At 33.4% G+C, this 18,549-nt stretch overlaps 1 protein-coding gene across 5 annotated transcripts in view; it reads left to right on the top strand.

Moving 5' to 3' along the window:
• The window catches only part of SLIT2 (slit guidance ligand 2), a 388,661-nt gene that overhangs the window by 247,953 nt on the left and 122,159 nt on the right, over window positions 1-18,549 (top strand). For all 5 annotated transcript variants that reach the window (XM_035293962.3, XM_078367432.1, XM_035293960.3 and 2 more), the window contains exons 10-11: window positions 16,813-16,884; window positions 17,373-17,444. In XM_035293962.3, the coding sequence (XP_035149853.1) occupies window positions 16,813-16,884; window positions 17,373-17,444 (144 nt within the window). The remainder of the gene's footprint in view (window positions 1-16,812; window positions 16,885-17,372; window positions 17,445-18,549) is intronic.

Raw genomic sequence — 18,549 nt, 5'->3', positions numbered from 1 at the left:
GCTAGTCAATAACAGTAGGAATTGTGATGTGGAAAGAGCTGTGATAGCAAATGCAGGAACAGAATTCACAGGATTTGGGATTTGATGAGATAAAGGAGTAATGGAGAAAAATAAACCAAAGACTCTGCTGGAGTTGCAAGTATGAGGGATGGGGAGGTTGTGGTTATATCATTGAATATAAGAAAGTGATGAGGAGGACCAAAACTGGGAAGGAAGATGACGGTGAACTCAATTTGTGAAATACTTAAGGACCAGTGATACATTTAGAAGTACTAAAATAATACAGACTATAATAATGTTGGAGCAAGCAAGACAAGGACTTGAGGCAAAGATTTTGGAGTAAGTAACATAATAAAAGACAGTCTATATTTAAAGCCATCAACTGGCTGATGAAAAGGAGAGTTGAAAAAGAGAGCTCAAGAACCTAAATAAAAGCAGCAGAGGGCTCTAACAGATAAGGGAGGAAGAGACTTCTAGGAAAAATGATCTCCAGAGGCAATATTTGCTGCCAGTTAACCAAGCTGGGGTCTGAGAGAAGGTCTTGGAATTTGACCTACATATTGTTCTTATAGGGTTCCATTGTGATAGAGTGATAGGTCAATAAGCCACCTTTCAGAGTGTTAAGAAAAGGAGTATCGATTAATATTCGAGAGAGTAGATAAGCCGCAGTTTGAAGAGTTTGGCTGAGAAAGGATTTTTTGAAAAAGACAATTGTTGCTCTGTAATGGACAAATTTGGATTAATTCTAAGATGCAGAAACCTGCCGTCATTGGAAAGTCAGAAAGAGTGAGTTTAGAGAGAAACAAGAGTGTGAGAGTTAAATAAGATAGATGTGGGAGCAAGATCAATCGGACACAGGAGAGAATTGATCAAATCCAGATCATAGGGAAGGGGAACAAAAAGCTGTTACAGGTTGATAAAAGAAGAGTAAGATAGAAACATAACATATTGAAAGCAATATGAAACATTTAAAATGGTTTTCTTCTGTAGTCTATTTTATTTCTTATCATAGTGATTTTCTTCTGCTTTGTATGCTCTATAAATATTGTATGATGGAATTTACTTGCATTAAAGTTATACTAAATAATATGCCCCACAGACTTTGCCTATATGGAGAAGTTGGTGTATCAGGTAAAGCTACAATAAATTGAATTTATGAGGAAGGATGTGAAAACGCTGGTGAATTTTACTTCCCTCATTATGACATTATCAGCTTTATCAGTAGAGCATCTGGTAATAAATAATATTGATCCTCAACTCAACAAAATAATTCCATTTTCATTCATTACAGTGGCATAACTTACTAGCTTAGTAATTTCTTTCTTTTATTACCCTTACATTTTCTAAGAAGAAAGACCATCACTAAGATTATTAAATGTGAAAATATCTTTATAGATGGCAGGTTTTTATTCCATGATGAACAGAAAATTATGAACTCCCCCATTTTATTCAAAAATTTTTTAATATCTGAATTTTACCATAAATTGTCAGTGGGATTTCTTTATTGCAAGTTATAAGATATTTTATTCAATAATTTTGGCTTGATTCCCTACTGTGTGATATGCCTTTATTCTTACAACTGCCTCATAATATATTTCTAACAAAAAGAATGTATATATGTGCCATATAGGAGTGATCAACTGCCTGTAAATCTAAGTAAAAAATAATGATGCATTTTATCTGCTTTGTGTTTCCTACTACAAATTTGTACTTCTGCTATTTGCTAACACAATTATTTATTAAGCTATAGATGGAAAATATTCCTTTAAAGTCAGATTTGAATAATTTGGAGAAGGAATAATAGAAAGAGACTAACATTTATTGAGAACCTGCAATGCTAGAATGCAGTTGGATTGCAATGTTGGGTTATATACATTTGATCTTCTTATTGATCTATGATAGAGATATTTATGAAATTAAATAAAATAGTAAAACTAATGCAAAAGTCTATGTCAGATAAAGGCTGGTGGTTTTCTCCAACAGGCCTCATTATACTGATCATTTTACCATAATGCAGGATTTCCCTTCTTGTTTATAGATTAGAGTCTGCTTTTGACTGCCTCTCTCTAATCATCATATTTTGTAATTATATAGTATTGTGTGTTTATTTTTAAATATATATCTCCTCTACTAAAGTAAACGTTCTATGAAGGCAGGAACCAGTTCTGTTCTTATCACTACTGAATACCCAGCAAAATAAAATCTAGTACCTTGGCACATAGTGGGCACTTGATAAATATTTATTGGGTGAATGGATAGATTAAAAATTAATTAAACATTAGAGCAGGTTTGTCTCTGAAAAGATGAAGCTGTATTAACCAGACTTAATAAATAGAACCAGAGGAGAGCAGCCTGTTGTCTTCCTGTAGACAAATTGGTACTTGAAAAGCATAAAATCAGCAGGAGAAAAAGTAAATGAATAGAATTTTTAATAACATGGGCTAAAATGGGTGTAGAATACTAAAAATTTATTAAATTTCCCTTTTCTGCATATTGATTTGGAATTCCACTCCTTAAACATTTCTGAGATCTCTTTTCTATTCTCAGCTGATGAACCCAGCATTTAATAGGTACCCTATTATGGAGATATATTAACTTAATCATCTTACAGATGTCTTAGACATCTTTTTCTACAGTCATATTCCCTCTTTAATGAAGCCTATAGACCTTTAACTCAAATCTTTCAGTCTGACAACTTCATTGTTTTTTTTTTTTAAAAAAAAAAAGCCTTAAAAAATAACAGCCTCAAAAAACTTAGAAATTTTGTAAAAAACTTCAATTGTGAAGTGGCTAAAATGACTTCAGTCATACATTTCCTTGACTCTCAAGCCCATGTTCTTTCCTCAATCAAGTTATAAAGGAGGTAGGCATAGCCTTGTCTTTTTGGAATATCATAAAAGGAAAAATTTTAAAAATCATGAAGAGAGAATGACTGATACTATCACAAAAAGGACAAGAGAAACTTTAAGAAACTTACCTGTGAAGAGATCTTAGAATGAACAGAAAGACAAAGCCTTAAGATACAGGATTCTTGGCAAAACTGAGAGCTGCTTAATATTACTTTATATCTATAACTACTATAATGTCATTTTTCCTATTCTCTGTTAAATATTCTCTTTTTTTTTTTTTTTTTTTTTGAGGCAGAGTTTGCTCTTATCCAGGCTGGAGTGCAATGGCGCGATCTCGGCTCACGGCAACTTCTGCCTCCTGGGCTCAGGCAATTCTCCTGCCTCAGCCTCCTGAGTAGCTGGGATTACAGGCACGCGCCACCATGCCCAGCTAATTTTTTGTATTTTTAGTAGAGACGGGGTTTCACCATGTTGACCAGAATGGTCTCGATCTCTTGACCTTGTGATCCACCCGCCTCAGCCTCCCAAAGTGCCGGCATTAAACACATGTAAATATTCTCTTATTTCCCTGAATCTTGTCTGGGCAGCACTTACAACAGTTTAATTAGTAATTTGGAATAATGTAAAACTCTCCTATTATGATCTCGATAGCAGCAGATTATGTCTATTTTCCTCACCATTTCTGCCCCAATATCTAGCATATTGTAGGGGGAGGAAGACGGTGTTGGGAGCAGGAAAGAAGATCTTGGACACACAATCTGGAGACCTTCCAAGCTTCCATTCTTCATAGCAAAAATTTTTTTTTAAATGTGGCAAAGTAATGTGGACTAATGAAGAAAATATAGAGGGAGAAAAGTACAATGTATAACATATGATAAACTTAAGCTGTAAAAGGGAAAGCTGTTAGCTGCCTTAGGGTCATCCCAGCACTTTTCTGCTTTGAACTCTGCTAGTTGAAAACCCGATTCTTCAATAGATGCAAAGCCTCCTTCAAGTCTCTACATGATCTAGTCTATGGCAACAGGATAATTAATAGCAAGTGGATTCTGACTATATCAAATCCTCAGAATTAATTACTTAGATACCTTTTGAGGTATAAAATTTTGAATGCTATGTGATAGATTGCAATAAAGTTGATATCTAGTTCTTTTCAATCTATTTGTAGACTTTCTGTATTGACTTTTCAAACCATTATATGGAAATTTCATGAATCATAGAGAATATTTAGTAAGAACATAAGTTATAACAATTTGGTTTCTCGTGTTTGCTCCTACATCCTCCTGCCTTTACTCTTGGCTGACTTTTTCAGACCTCCAGCTCCATCCATGTTACTGGAGAGGACATGATTTCATTCATTTTTCTGGCTGTATAGTTTTCCATGTTGTGTATGTTACACATTTTCTTTATTCAGTCGTTGATGGATGCTTAGGTTGGTTCCATGACTTTGCTATTTTGAGTAATACCATGATAAACATATGAGTGAAGGTGTCTTATATTATGATTTCTTCTCCTTTGGGTAGATACCCAGTAATGGGATTGATAGGTCAAATAATAATTTTACTTTTTGTTATTTGAGAAATTTCTGTACTGTTTTCCATAAAGATTGAAATTTAACTAATTTACATTCCTATCAACAGTAATTAAGCATTCCCTTTTCTCTGCATCCACGTCATCATCTTACACAAATCAGAATGGCTATTAACAACTGCTATTATTTCTTTGATGATTAGTGATGTTGAGCATTTTTTATGTTTGTTGGTTGTTTACATGTTTTCTTTCTTTTTTTTCTTTCTTTTTTTTTTTTTTTTTTTTGAGATGGAGTTTCGCTCCTGTTACCCAGGCTGGAGTGCAATGGCGCGATCTCCTCTCACCGCAACCTCCGCCTCCTGGGTTCAGGCAATTCTCCTGCCTCAGCCTCCTGAGTAGCTGGGATTACAGGCACGCGCCACTGTGCCCAGCTAATTTTTTGTAATTTTTAGTAGAGACGGGGTTTCACCATGTTGACCAGGATGGTCTCGATCTGTTGACCTTGTGATCCACCCGCCTCGGCCTCCCAAAGTGCTGGGATTACAGGCTTGAGCCACCGCGCCCGGCCCTTTGCCCACATTTTAATGGAATTTTTTTTTTTTCATGTTGAATTGTTAGAGTTCCTTATGGATTCTGGGTATTAGTTGTTTGTTGTAGGCATAAATTGCAAATGTAATTTTTAAAATGTCTTTTTCTGTTTATTTCTGTTTAGATAACTACCTCCCATATAGTCTTAACTCTTTTCGCATGCTATTTCTCATTTGTCCTACTCAAAATTTTGGATCATTAGTTTATTAAATAATACCTAATTTTGAATTCATATATTTTAAAGTCATCTGATTTTTAAATGTAAAGATATGGAAGTTAGATTTGGTCAACTTGCCTTTAGCCTATTGTGTACTGGCTGATTTAAAATAATTACAAGTACTCATGAAATCAAGTATGGATTTTTAATTAAGATGTACTTAGTAATATTTCAACTAATAGACTATCATGCTGTGTAATGGTTAGTATTTTAATTTTGCTAAATGTTAAATAATACAATACACACTTTGACTAATATTTTTACAGCACATATAGATAAACTTGACTACTGTTCAGACAATATTAATAAAATAAGTAAGGCAAATGATAACATGTTTAAATGTAACATGGTATGATAGGATGGTAATTTTAAAGTGCAGTTGTTTTCACTTTGAAGGAATTTCATTGTTTCATTGTGAAAATATTTTAAAACATAAATATATTCAACTTAAGGATAATAAAATGCAATGGAAAATAGGCAAAATTTAGAAAATGTTATAAAAGTTAAAATTTGAGCAATTCTACTTTAGTTCAGAATTTTGTTAGAGCACTTTTAACACACCAAGCACTTGTTACCATTTTTCAGTTTTATACTTTTCTGATATTATTACTACTTCAAACTCACCCACAAATTAGCTAGCCTACAACATTACTTTGGCTTCACATTTTATGTTTTTATAACTTAGTGCTTTTCAGGCAAACTAATATGAAAACACTTTCAATATTTTATATGTTAGAAATATAGAAGAAATAGTACTTTTTAAAATTATATTGTATCATACGTAATAAAAACCTTTTTTGTGATAAAAAATGTTTCAAACATTTTAGTTTGTTTCACTTAATTCCCATGGGAACACTATATAGGAAGCTACATAGCTACATACTCCTTTTAGTAACTTTGATAGCTCCATAGCAAAATAGTGTAAAATAAATTATGTAAAATACATCTACTAAAGGTTAGTAAAATCTTTTTAATTCTTTTGTAGTGTAGACAATAGTTGTGTTATTTTTTTTATTTTTTTTATTTTTTTTTTGAGACGGAGTTTCGCTCCTGTTACCCAGGCTGGAGTGCAATGGCGTGATCTCGGCTCACCGCAACCTCCGCCTCCTGGGTTCAGGCAATTCTCCTGCCTCAGTCTCCTGAGTAGCTGGGATTACAGGCACGCGCCACCATGCCCAGCTAATTTTTTGCATATTTTTTAGTAGAGACGGGATTTCATCATGCTGACCAGGATGGTCTCGTTCTCTTGACCTCGTGATCCACCCGCCTCGGCCTCCCAAAGTGCTGGGATTACAGGCGTGAGCCACCGCGCCCAGCGTATTATTTTTTAAAATGAAAACCTGGTTTGAGATAAGAAGCTGTCACTCCAATGTAGGCAATTAGAATTGTGTTTTCAAATCTTGTTCTAGATCCTCACAATAGCAGAAACTACCTAGGTATTTCTTATGTAGTATGAAAGTACTAGGTTTCCTCTATCAAATATAACGTGCCTAGAAATGTCACTAAATAAACAATCCTAGGGTTAAACAAGTCAATATTATTTTATCTCTTATTCTGTACTAATATATATGGTTAGAAAAAAAAATACAATGATTCCTCTATGGATTATTTTTGTGTGAGTTTAGTAGTCATAATGTCATTTTATATAAAAGAATTGTTCATGTAAATATCATTCATTATTATTTTTATTCCCTTGTGTTTTTGGATTATGGTTTCTTTTTAAATATAGTTTCTCAAGTTTTCATAATATGATTTTAACAGATGAGCCCAGAAAAAGGGAAAATATTTTAGCTTCCTACAGACACGGAACATCTCATTACTCAGCATACAAAACAGTGTTCCACAGAACAAGCTTCTCCTGTTAATTTTTTATTATTTATTTATTTATTTATTTTGAGTTCAGGTCTCACTCTGTCACCTAGACTGGAGAGCAGTGGTGTGATCTCGGATCAGTGCAACCTCCACCTCCAGTTCTCAAGCAATCCTCCCACCTCAGCCTCCCATGTAGCTGGGACAACATGTGCATGCCACCACACAGGGCTAATTTTTTGTCTTTTTGGTAGAGATGGGATTTCACCTCGTTGCTGGGGCTGGTCTTAAGCTTCTGAGCTCAAGTGATCTGCCTACCTTGGCTTCCCAAACTGCTGAGATTACAGGTCTGACCCACTATACCTGGCAGCTTCTCATGTTAATTCTCAGTTAATTGTAGCCACACTCAGTGTACTCCTTATAGCAACTTTAATAGCTCCATAGCAAAATAGTGTAAAATATATTATGTAAAATACATTTATAGATGAAAGCATACTTGTAGTTCCACAAGCCATTATTGAGTTTACTACTAATCATTAGAGTGTTTGCATCTTTATTTCGGTAAAATTCCTAATGGTATATGCATATCTCGAGCAGTCTCTAATTGTCATCGAAGGAATGATAGAACAGAAGGAATTCTACTATTGAAAGAATAGTAGAAAAATTATCTTCAAAAGGCGTCATATATTCAGTATGTGCAGACAACATTTTCATGAAGGCTTTGTATTCATGATAAGAAAATTCTTCACTTGTATTCATTTTTTACAACTTATTTCTTTCTTGTACCTAATTTCCCAGTAAGTTATTTGGGTAACATGCATGTTATACATATGTATACTCATACACACAAATGCTGTACATGTGTTTTTGTTAAATTGTGTGATAATTTAAGCAGAAAACTATGTGATATCTTTCTCAAGAGAAAAATGTGGAAGATGGAATCAAATTTTTGTAATATTAATTGAGTAGTAAAAATGAATATAATAACCTTATAAACAAATTGGAGAAAAAGAAATATTAAAATAAGTGCAGAGATTAAAATGATAGGGACAGACAGAAAGTCCAACTGGTTTCTCTTTAAATGTCCAAGGAATCTGATGAATACTATTTCAACACAAAAAGGGCATGTAGAAAAGTAGCATTTTAAAAATGTACTACTACATACTCAACAAACATTTCTGAGTGCTTGCTCTGCATCAGACATTATGGATGAAAGGGGACAGTTCCAATCTTTAAAATGTTTACAGTGCAGAAAATTGAAGATTTCCACAAACAGAATTTTTAAAATGATATAAGTAGTAAAATATATGTGCACAGAAAACAAAAAGGGAGGGTCACCTTGGTCTGCCTTGGAGAATCAAATAATCTTTAGGAATTAGGATGTGTTTTGCAGGCAGTGAAATTGAGGGCTTTTTTTTTTTTAGACATAAGAAGCAGCATGTGCAAAGTCCCAGGATAATGATAGAGTAGTGTGTTTCTGGAAAAATTAAAATTTGCAGTTTTTAGAATATAAAGTGGAAGCCAAATCTGTAAGAAGAGATGTCCTGATGACAATAGAATATGAGGGAAATTTTCTAGCAAGGTAGTAGCATAGTAGGTTCCTTTTTTTTTTTTTTTTTTTTTTGAGACGAAGTCTCACACTGTCGACTAGGCTGGAATGCAATGGCGTAATCTGGGCTCACTGCAACCTCTGCTTCCCGAGTTAAAGTGATTCTCCTGCCTCAGCCTCCTGAGTAGCTGGGATTACAGTTTCTAGCCATCATGCAGGCTAATTTTTTTGTATTTTTAATAGAGATGGGGTTTCACTATGTTGGTGAGGCTTGTCTCGAACTTCTGACCTCATGATTCACCTGCCTCGGCCTCCCAAAGTGCTGGAATTACAGATGTGAGCCACAGATTAGATTTCTTTGATAGAAGAATCACTCTAACATAGAGTGGAGGGTGGTTTGAAGGAAAGGAGCCCACTGAGAATGCAACAGCAACAAACTCTGTAAGGGATAATGAAGGCAGAACTAGCAGCAGATAGTGATGGGAAGTTATTTTAAGAGGTGGCTCTATGGCTCATGCAGTTGATTCCCCTAAAACTTCTATGAGAAAAAAATGGAGGTCCCCTCAAATGTCAAATAAGACTGGTGTAGGCTCTAACATAAGAATGAAGACATCTGGGGCATAGTCACAATGTTATTTATTTTCATAATTAGTAAAAGTATTATTTGCATTTTAGCAATTATGTTGTAGATTGATGGTTAATCAGCTGGAAAGACAGGTGAAAATTATATAGTTCATATTTACTAGTGATCAGCGTTATTTAAACTTTGGGGAAAAGGTGATGGATAATGTGGAGAATAACTCAGTACAGGAGTGGAGAATCATGAAAACTACTGTCTGCTTATTGACTAATACTGTTAACCAAGTGATACAGAAAGATGATCTTTGTAATGTTTTTAAAACTAGAATGATCAGCAAGTGGGAGAGTTAGCTCAATGCCTAAGTCATAGGAAGTGTCTAAAATGTATAGTTATTAATGAGAAATAAAACAACAAAACCTCTAAGCATTTTTCTTTCTCGGGTTGATTTTTAAAATCATATATGAAAACATAATGATAGTGACATATTCCATCCCACTGAAATCTGTGGGCCATGTGCCTAAGCCCATTTTTTTCCTGAGTCTACACCATTTGGTTGCATATATTGAGTATATCTTTGTATTTGAATATGTGTCCTTGTGAATACCTGCATGAAAATTTGAACACTCATTCAGAAGGTGCACACACAGATATTTTTGTCTTACTTCAGATGCTTAAGGACCAAATGGAAAATGAGGTACTTCTCTACCATAAAAACATCAATTGAACTTACACTCAGGGAATATGTATTTTAGAATGACATCACAAAATGTAAAATAAAATTTTTAAATGAATACTTTTGAGGAACAAGTAATCCCAAGGCAGAAATTGCTAAGAACAATTAGTATGGACACAATCCTAAGGCAAAAATTCTAGCTATATGCAAAGTATGTTGCTCTAGAGACCAATATTCACTAAGCTGCTGAAGAGATTTATTTATTTCCAAAGTTCTGGCAACCACAGTTACAAAACAAATAATTCAATAGGCTAAAATATGTTGGAGCATTTTGTGTAGGAATATAGGAAAGATTTAATGTCATGATTTACTGCTAAAATTGGAAGTAACATCCCAAAAATAGAAAGTGCTTCCTTAACAATTATATGTAATAGGCAAGGTAATCCTTAACATTAAAGGAAAGGAATATTATCTTCCTCCTTTTCAAATGATGGCCCAGTCTTACCTATGAGGAGAATGTGTTGACTACAGTAGATAATTTGTGATTCAGAAGCTACAGTCATTCTGCTTCCCCTCCCCTTGCCCCATTAAGACTATGCTCTATTCTGTGGCAGCTGTTTTTGCCATTTATGTTAAAAGCAGATGGAGAAAATGCAAAGAACTGTCAGTTTTATTGCCATGTATAATCAGCATCTGGGCTGTGCATTACAGACACAATCAATCCAAACACATATTTTACTGGGTATTATAAAAACTTTTTTGTGTTTCTAAGGCAGTCCCCAAATTACAGATAGTGCTAAATTTTAATCCTGTTGATCACAGAGATTGCAACCAGTTATATTTTTTCAGCTTCAGTGTGAATGACGTATGTGTGAATGTGTTTAATATACAGTTACTGAGTTGTCTTCCAAACTGGACTGCTAATTTGTTTAAAAACATGATGCGGAAGCATATATATTTATTTCACACTAAAAATCAAATCGCATTAGATTTATATATACATTTATTTAATTATTATATAACGTATGTATGGGGGTGGGGGGGGTATGACTATACAGTAGTCCCCTCTCATCCACAGTTTTGATCTCCATAATTTCAATTACCCATAGTAAACCTCAGTCTGAAAATATTACTGTATTTTGAGAAAGAGACCACATTCACATAACTTTTATTCTAATATATTATTATAACTATATTTTAGTGTTAGTTATTGTTAATCTCTTTAATTAAACTTGATCATAGGCATGTATGTTTATACAGGCATGTATGTATGTTAGGGTTCAGTACAGTCTGCCGTTTCAGACATTCAGGGGATCTTGGAATGTATCCCCTGTGGATAAGGGGAGACTACTGTATATGCTGCAGACTTTTTATTATTTAACATATTGTGCTATATATTATATTTTTATGGTGTGTATATATACATATTTTATTATTTCACTATTTTTGTATAAGAAATGAAATACCATCTTTTTTTCTACATCTCATGTAATTTTTAGAAAACATTTATGGTAAGTTCTATACTTCCCATTTTTCAGGAAGAGAAACTGAGACACAGAGAAAGAAAATAGCTTTTGTAAGGTCAACAGAGCTAATCAACTGCAGATCCAAAATTTAGTCCAAGTCTATATAAGTGCAAAGCTCATACTTTAATCCCTTAATGTCACACCTTGAAAAATTCTGTGTATGTCTATAAAGCATAGAAATATCTCTCGAGGAGGACTGTGTAAGATTTGGCATGTGAATGTGATTTTATATAGTTTGTCAAAATAACAGTATTTTAAAACATTGAAAATAATGTCTAAGAATTGAATGCTAGAGAGCTGAGAGTGTCATTTAAAGTGCTAATACTGTTTAATGTCTTGTATATGTCTTTAGAACTAGTTATTTAATTTCCTAGTCATACACACTGCATGTTGTTTACTGATGTAAGATCTGCTCACTGAAAACCACTAGAGTATTTTATGTGTTACAGAGCCCATCAATCCACAGTTGGCAGAATTAGACTTCATTGGGCTAAAAGATACCTGCCCATAACTGACACGTTCTAAGGGTCTTGTGTATTAAAGCAGATGGATATTTCATTATTTTTTATTTCCTATATTCTTTGAAATAGACACCAGAAAGTGTTATATATCGTTTGTAGTTCATTCTTTAGGAACTTTAAAGGCATGAAGACATGTATAATGAAGTAGCGGTAATTAGGGAGCAAAAGAAAAAAAATGTAGATGCAGGGACAGAATGGAGAGAAGTCTTTTATTGGATAAACACACTTTTGAGTTATTTTTATTGATGCAATTAGAAAAGTGTCTTCTTCTTGTATATTAAGCATGTAACTAAAATTTCCTTCTATGTTTGAAAGAGTGGTGACAGCCATTGCTTTGGTTTCATGTACGTATGTATGTAACCACACAAACACATATAGTGATAGAATGTTATGCAATCATCTACATAAATTATGTGGGAAAAAAGATGCTAGTGCCTTTTATGTGGAAAATTCTTTCTTGTAATATGTGGTTTACAGTATTTTCTTCCTCTATTCACTTTGTAAATCTATTTTTACTTTGAAACCCACGATTCTGAATTTTCTCAGAAGGACTGTTGGAAAATCTCTTAATTATGGTGGATTTTATCCATGGCATGCAAATATATCTTAGCCATTATACAATCTAATTTTGTAATCCTGGAATGTTGTTAATTAGGTTCTTTATGGAACAATGGATTCAAATTTGCACTCTATAAAATTCAGCTGTTTCTATGCTATTAAAGCACAGATTACAGGACAGCAACACTAGAAAATGTAAATTTTATTTGTCCTTTCTTTCTACCTCAACCTAAAACCTATAGTATTTCTCTTCTTCCTTTTTTATAATCTGATTTAAATATCTTTTCCTCTTTTTTGTAGGACAAAGGACATCATTTGAAATGTATGTTGGTTTTAGTTTATCAAATATATTCTAAAGTTCTTACAATGAAAAAGAAAACCCTTTTGTTCTAAAGACCCAGAAGTTTACAATAAGTACAAATTAGTTTATTGTTTGTCCACTAAAGACACAAAAGACATTTTTTAATATATTAAAATTTATTGTTTGACATCTGTCCATGGTAGAATATTTTTCTGCTTGAGAATCTGTCCCTCTGAATGAAGAATGCAATTATGTTTTGCTTTCATGTACTGCTGAGACAGTGTAATAAAAACCAATTAGCTGCTGAGTCAGTGTAGATAATAACTTAAACTCTGTTTCAAATACTTTTTTGGGAACAAGATTGAAAATAAAAAGATAAATGAATAAAAGTAAACAAATCCATGTTACATGTCCTGGTACATGTCATTGTACATGCAAATCCAATAGTGTGCAATATGAAGATCAAGTCATGGCACATAACAGTAACACATGATACAGGCAGCATCACTCTACTATGCCTGAAGTCTTATTTTTGCATATAAAAATATAATACCATTTCATCATGGCTCCTCTTTGTTTTATAACTTTTTGAACATGCATTTTCACAAAACAAAGGCCTAATTTATTTTATATTTGGGTTTTTTTGTTGTTGTTGTTGTTTTGAGATGGAGTTTCGATCTTGTTACCCAGGCTGGAGTGCAATGGCGCGATCTCGGCTCACCCACCCTTCGCCTCCTGGGTTCAGGCAATTCTCCTGCCTCAGCCTCCTGAGTAGCTGGGATTACAGGCACGTGCCACCATGCCCAGCTAATATTTTTTGTATCTTTAGTAGAGACAGGGTTTCACCATGTTGACCAGGATGGTCTCGATCTCTTGACCTCGTGATCCACCTGCCTCGGCCTCCCAAAGTGCTAGGATTACAGGCTTGAGCTACCGCGCCCCGCCCATATTTGGGGTTTTTTTTTTGCTACAATCAGTGAAATTAGTTGTAGATTATTTACAGAAATTACCATAACATATTTGAGTGTCATTAGAAAAATTAGTGATCTTTAAGAGTATTCTATTTTGAAACTTTAAAATAATAAATGAATTTTAAAATGTCCAAGGAAAATCTTCAGTTACATTAAATTATAGAATTAGTTTGGCCACATTTGTGAGTTAAGTCTCTATGCTGCATATAGCATTAAAAAAATACTTATACTGGGGAAATTGTTTTGAAATCTAACTGCGAAATTAGATTGTTTATCAATAAAACTTTCATAAATGTATGAACATGTCTGCTTTTTGATATTAATTGAATTCTAGTCATATAGCATAATATTTTGTACAGAGTAGACATTAAATATTTATAGGGTGAATTAATGAATGAGTTAGTGATTACTGGTTTCTTTAGATTATTTCCAAGAACCTGAAATAATATCTATGAAAAGTAGTATATGAACTAGCTTTGCATTACTGTTAAAAGAAATCTACTAGTCACTAAGCATTATTAATTTTTTCTCACCATAGCATCATGTTATTGTGAGCAAATCTTTAAGACATTGAAATGATATTTAATTGGCCAGGATATGAAAAGTCTTCTAACCAGTCAATATGATTCCATCTATAGCTCGTTTTCTCTGTATTTTTATTGATTACATTTTAAACTTAAAATTTTACTATAAGAATGAATAATGGCCAAAATGAGGGGTTTTTTTAACCATCATTCAAAACATTCTAATCAATAAAGTAACAGGAAAATAATTTAAATGTCCTTCACTACATTTAGAGCTTTTGAAAAAAAATTCCCTTTCTTAAGACCTAGATAAATAATACAGATGAAAAATCCATGTTTCCTTCAGACAGTTTATTTACTGACTACTGGAATAAATCTGCCTATTAGGAGCCAAGAACCCAATGAGCATGGATATGTGAAAATGAATAGAATACAGTGAAATAGGAACAGAGGAGTTAAGAAGATGTCCTTGGGTGTATAGGAAAAGGAGAAACTCATTATACCTAAGAAAATAAGGAAAGGATTTCAAAGGAAGCCATGGTTTCATTGTCTTTAAATAACTAAGCATTATTAATATTAATACTAGTATAAAATTATCACCGACATACATGTCCAAAAAAAAAAAAAAAAGAATTAAGGAAATGGGATGTGTTTCAACCATGGGATATTATGAAGGCATTAAAAGTAATGTCTTCTAAAATGTTTAATGATATAGGAATGCATGTATGAATGATATTAAGTATAAAGACAATACACTTAATTCTATATGCAGTAATACTTCAGTTATATAAAATAAGTGTGTAAGCAAAAAAAAAAAAAAACACTAAAGTAAAACTCACTGATCTGAGTAGTGCATTATGGATTTAGGTTTTTAAACATTTTCCAAGTACAGTAAGCACCAAAGAGATAGAATGTGTCATCACAGGGAAAAAGAAGTGTTAGTAATTTCAAATGCTACAGTGAAGTCCAGAGTAGTGAAAACTGAGGAAACCTATTGATTGGTGAAATAAAGAGGTCAGAGAGTGAACCCTGATACTATTGAAGAAAAACCAAAGCCATGGCCCTGTGACAAGGGCTTTGAAATCAGAAAAGACCAAAATTTGGCAATTTGATTTAATGTCGTAGGGATAATTTGTTTTGAGTTTATTTTCATTAAATGTTACGTGTGCGTGGCTGTGTGTGCTAAAGTATTACCAACATTCATTAAAAATGAATTAATGTATATGACACATATAAGATCAATATGTTGTCATATTTATAATATGTTTAAATATATACACATATGTATATATACATACATATATATACATAATATATATGCATATTTTTTCAAATCCAGTCAGGAAGTGGAGCTCATGCTAGGTGGGCTTTATTTTCCTATTGAAAATGAACTCTATTTTTCTATTGAAAAACAAGGGATTTAATACAGAGAAGGGACTAAACAGTTGCTGGAAGGTAATAGAGAAAAAACTACTATCACCCCAGGGCTACAAAGAAGAAGAAGAAGGTGGTCTTTTACAAAATTAGGAGGTGGCCCCATCAAACCAAAATTAGGAAGGAGACGAGACCACTGCTGTGCACATCCCCTGAGACAGAGAAGAGAAGAAATACCCTGGCTTCTTCTCCACCCCAACCCTTCACCCCCCTGCCAGTGTCTGTCATTGGCAAATCTCACAGAAGCCTGTTGGCAAGTGAGCCTGGGATATATGATTCACTGCAGTCAGCTCTTTGGGAGTTAAAGCAGAACAGAGGAGAAGGGGATGGGAATTGATCATAACAATGGTTCTTTGAAGAGAAAAGAGACTGAGAGGCAACATTTTTTTGATAGACTAATATATTTATTAAAAGACTTCATGAAATCTACTTCTTTGTGTGTTTCATAGCTAGGTGGGTAAAATCTTGTCTTTTTCTGTTAGCAGGACCACAGAGTAGATGATTTCAGAGTTATTTTCAACTTGCAATTTTAGTATACCATAAAAATACTTCAGTTGTGCTTGAATGCACTTTGCTGCAGTGGTTTTATGTGGAATATTCACATAATGAATCCAAAGTCTAGACTGTCTTGCTGAAAATATCTGTAGCATATATGAATTTAGAATTTAACATTTTGCTTCATAAGAAGCTTCAAAATTAATTTTGTGAGTATAAAATTGTTTTTAACCTATAATATGCTTTCTGCAGAGGAAATAAAAGGTTTATAAAATTTAATATTCAACGGTAGTTTTCTTTGTGGAAGACTTGTGGCTGTAACTAAAATATGTAATAGATCTCTTCAGCATTTCTACCTATTTCTCTTACTTACATTCAGGTGATTAAAATGTACTCCTAAGTTAGTTTCTTAAAGGTATTATTTTTTGGACAAAGACCAGACTTAAATATTGATGAATGTGTAGTACTTAAAAATCTGAAAGTTTTAATTATTTTTATAATTGCATTGTTTTTAATCTGAATTTGCTTCACATTTAGGGACACCCAAATTAAATTTAGTAGTTATTTTTAAGGAAAAAATATATCACTCATGAAGAATATCAACTTTACTTCTTGACATGAATACTGAGCTTGAATTAAACATGTCTGAAAGTTTGTATTTCCAGTTAAAAATTGAATTTTTCATTGCAGACGTTTGGAACAGAACTCAATCAAAGTCATCCCTCCTGGAGCTTTTTCACCGTATAAAAAGCTTAGAAGAATGTGAGTGAACCATATTCTACAATATATGGAACGTTACAAATTACACAGGTCATGTGACGATGCAAAGAAACCTAAGTATGAGTGTGTAAATGTTTGACAGCTTAAATAGTAAGTGATGTGACTGATTATTGATTTTGGAATAATATTTCAATCTTAATATCTAAACTAACTATGTAATTGTTAAAGGTCTCTGTAATTTAGCAAACTGATTCACGCAATGTGAATGTTTATGGTCGATATATTTTGCAAATGTTCAGGTGTTCTATTATCAAAATAAGACATGGCATCTTATATAGGAAAGTAGACAATGGTTATTTTTAAAAGTATTTTTTTTTTATATTTAGGATCCTTCAGATGTTAAATGTTGCACATTTTGTACATGTATTGATAAGTACAAAACTAACGTTTAAAAGCCATACGTAGCTTTTTCCACAATCAATCTCACTGGCATTATATTGAATGTAACCTAACCCTATTTCTGATCGTAGTGACCTGAGCAATAATCAGATCTCTGAACTTGCACCAGATGCTTTCCAAGGACTACGCTCTCTGAATTCGCTGTAAGTATTCACTGTGTTACTGAAGAAAAACAGCCACAGCAAAGAGTGGCTACACTTTTTAAATTGGGGTTTAAGAAATGCTCTCAGGTTTTCATTATGAATAATGAGTTAATAATAATGTTAATTATTATTCATCACTAGTGGATCCCATTGTTTTTATGGAGGCCTGCCACCCATCACTAAAATTAGCCAATTCTTAGGGGTGTATATTCTATGGTTTGATAATTTTGCTGTTGGGAGGGCAAAAATCAGATCCCTTGTGACAATTCTTTTTTTTCTAAAAGAAAAAAAGTATTTATTTTGGAAAGCATATTGCTAGTGTCTGGGGACAGTATCATCTCCTTAGAAGTGCTAAACAAGTCTTGCTGAGAACAGTTGAAGATGACCACTGAGAGGAAACCTTTGCTCCTTTTCATCACCCTAATACTTTCCTAAAAGAGTAAGCTTTAAATCTCTCAAAGAACAAAGATTTTAAAATATGACAGCTTTTTAATGTCAAGAGAACCTCAAAAAGATAGCTATGTAAATTAAAGAAGTTTGAAAGTAAGTGTATAGAGGCTGTCACTAATATTACTTCACCTTTGCAAAAAAATCTTCAAAAGTCCACCAACTAACCTTTAAATCAGATTTTGTGAAAAATCTTCAAAAGTCCACCAAGTAATCTTTAGATCAGATTTTAAAATTTGGAAGTGGAAGCCAGCACGTTTTTATTTTTAAAGAGGTGTTACTCAGAGAAGGGTTCTTATTGATGTCAATTCCTGCTGAAATCTTTCAGATTTCAGAGGTCAGGGGTAGCCAGTGAGAATGCCAGGATACACATGTGTGAGACCCAGATAAACCCCTGGAGTTTGTGGAACAACTTGCTGGCACTCTTTCCAAGGGGAGAACTGAATTAGAGTGCTCATCTGGGCACATGGGTGTTCAGATTGCTATGTTAGTCTGTCAAAAAAACTGCAATTTTCATTAAAAAGGAAAATGGAAAACCGTTACTTAAATGGCAGTATCTGCTTGGGTTCACTTTTGCTTGTTTTTGTCTTGGAAGGTTTTGACTAGAAGAAGCACAGGTTTAAAGGAACAATTGTTGGCAGAAAATATAGAGTGTAGT

Source organism: Callithrix jacchus, chromosome 3 (genome assembly GCF_049354715.1).
Source record: "Callithrix jacchus isolate 240 chromosome 3, calJac240_pri, whole genome shotgun sequence".
Lineage (NCBI taxonomy): Eukaryota > Metazoa > Chordata > Mammalia > Primates > Cebidae > Callithrix > Callithrix jacchus.
This window is presented reverse-complemented; position numbering and strand designations above follow the sequence as displayed.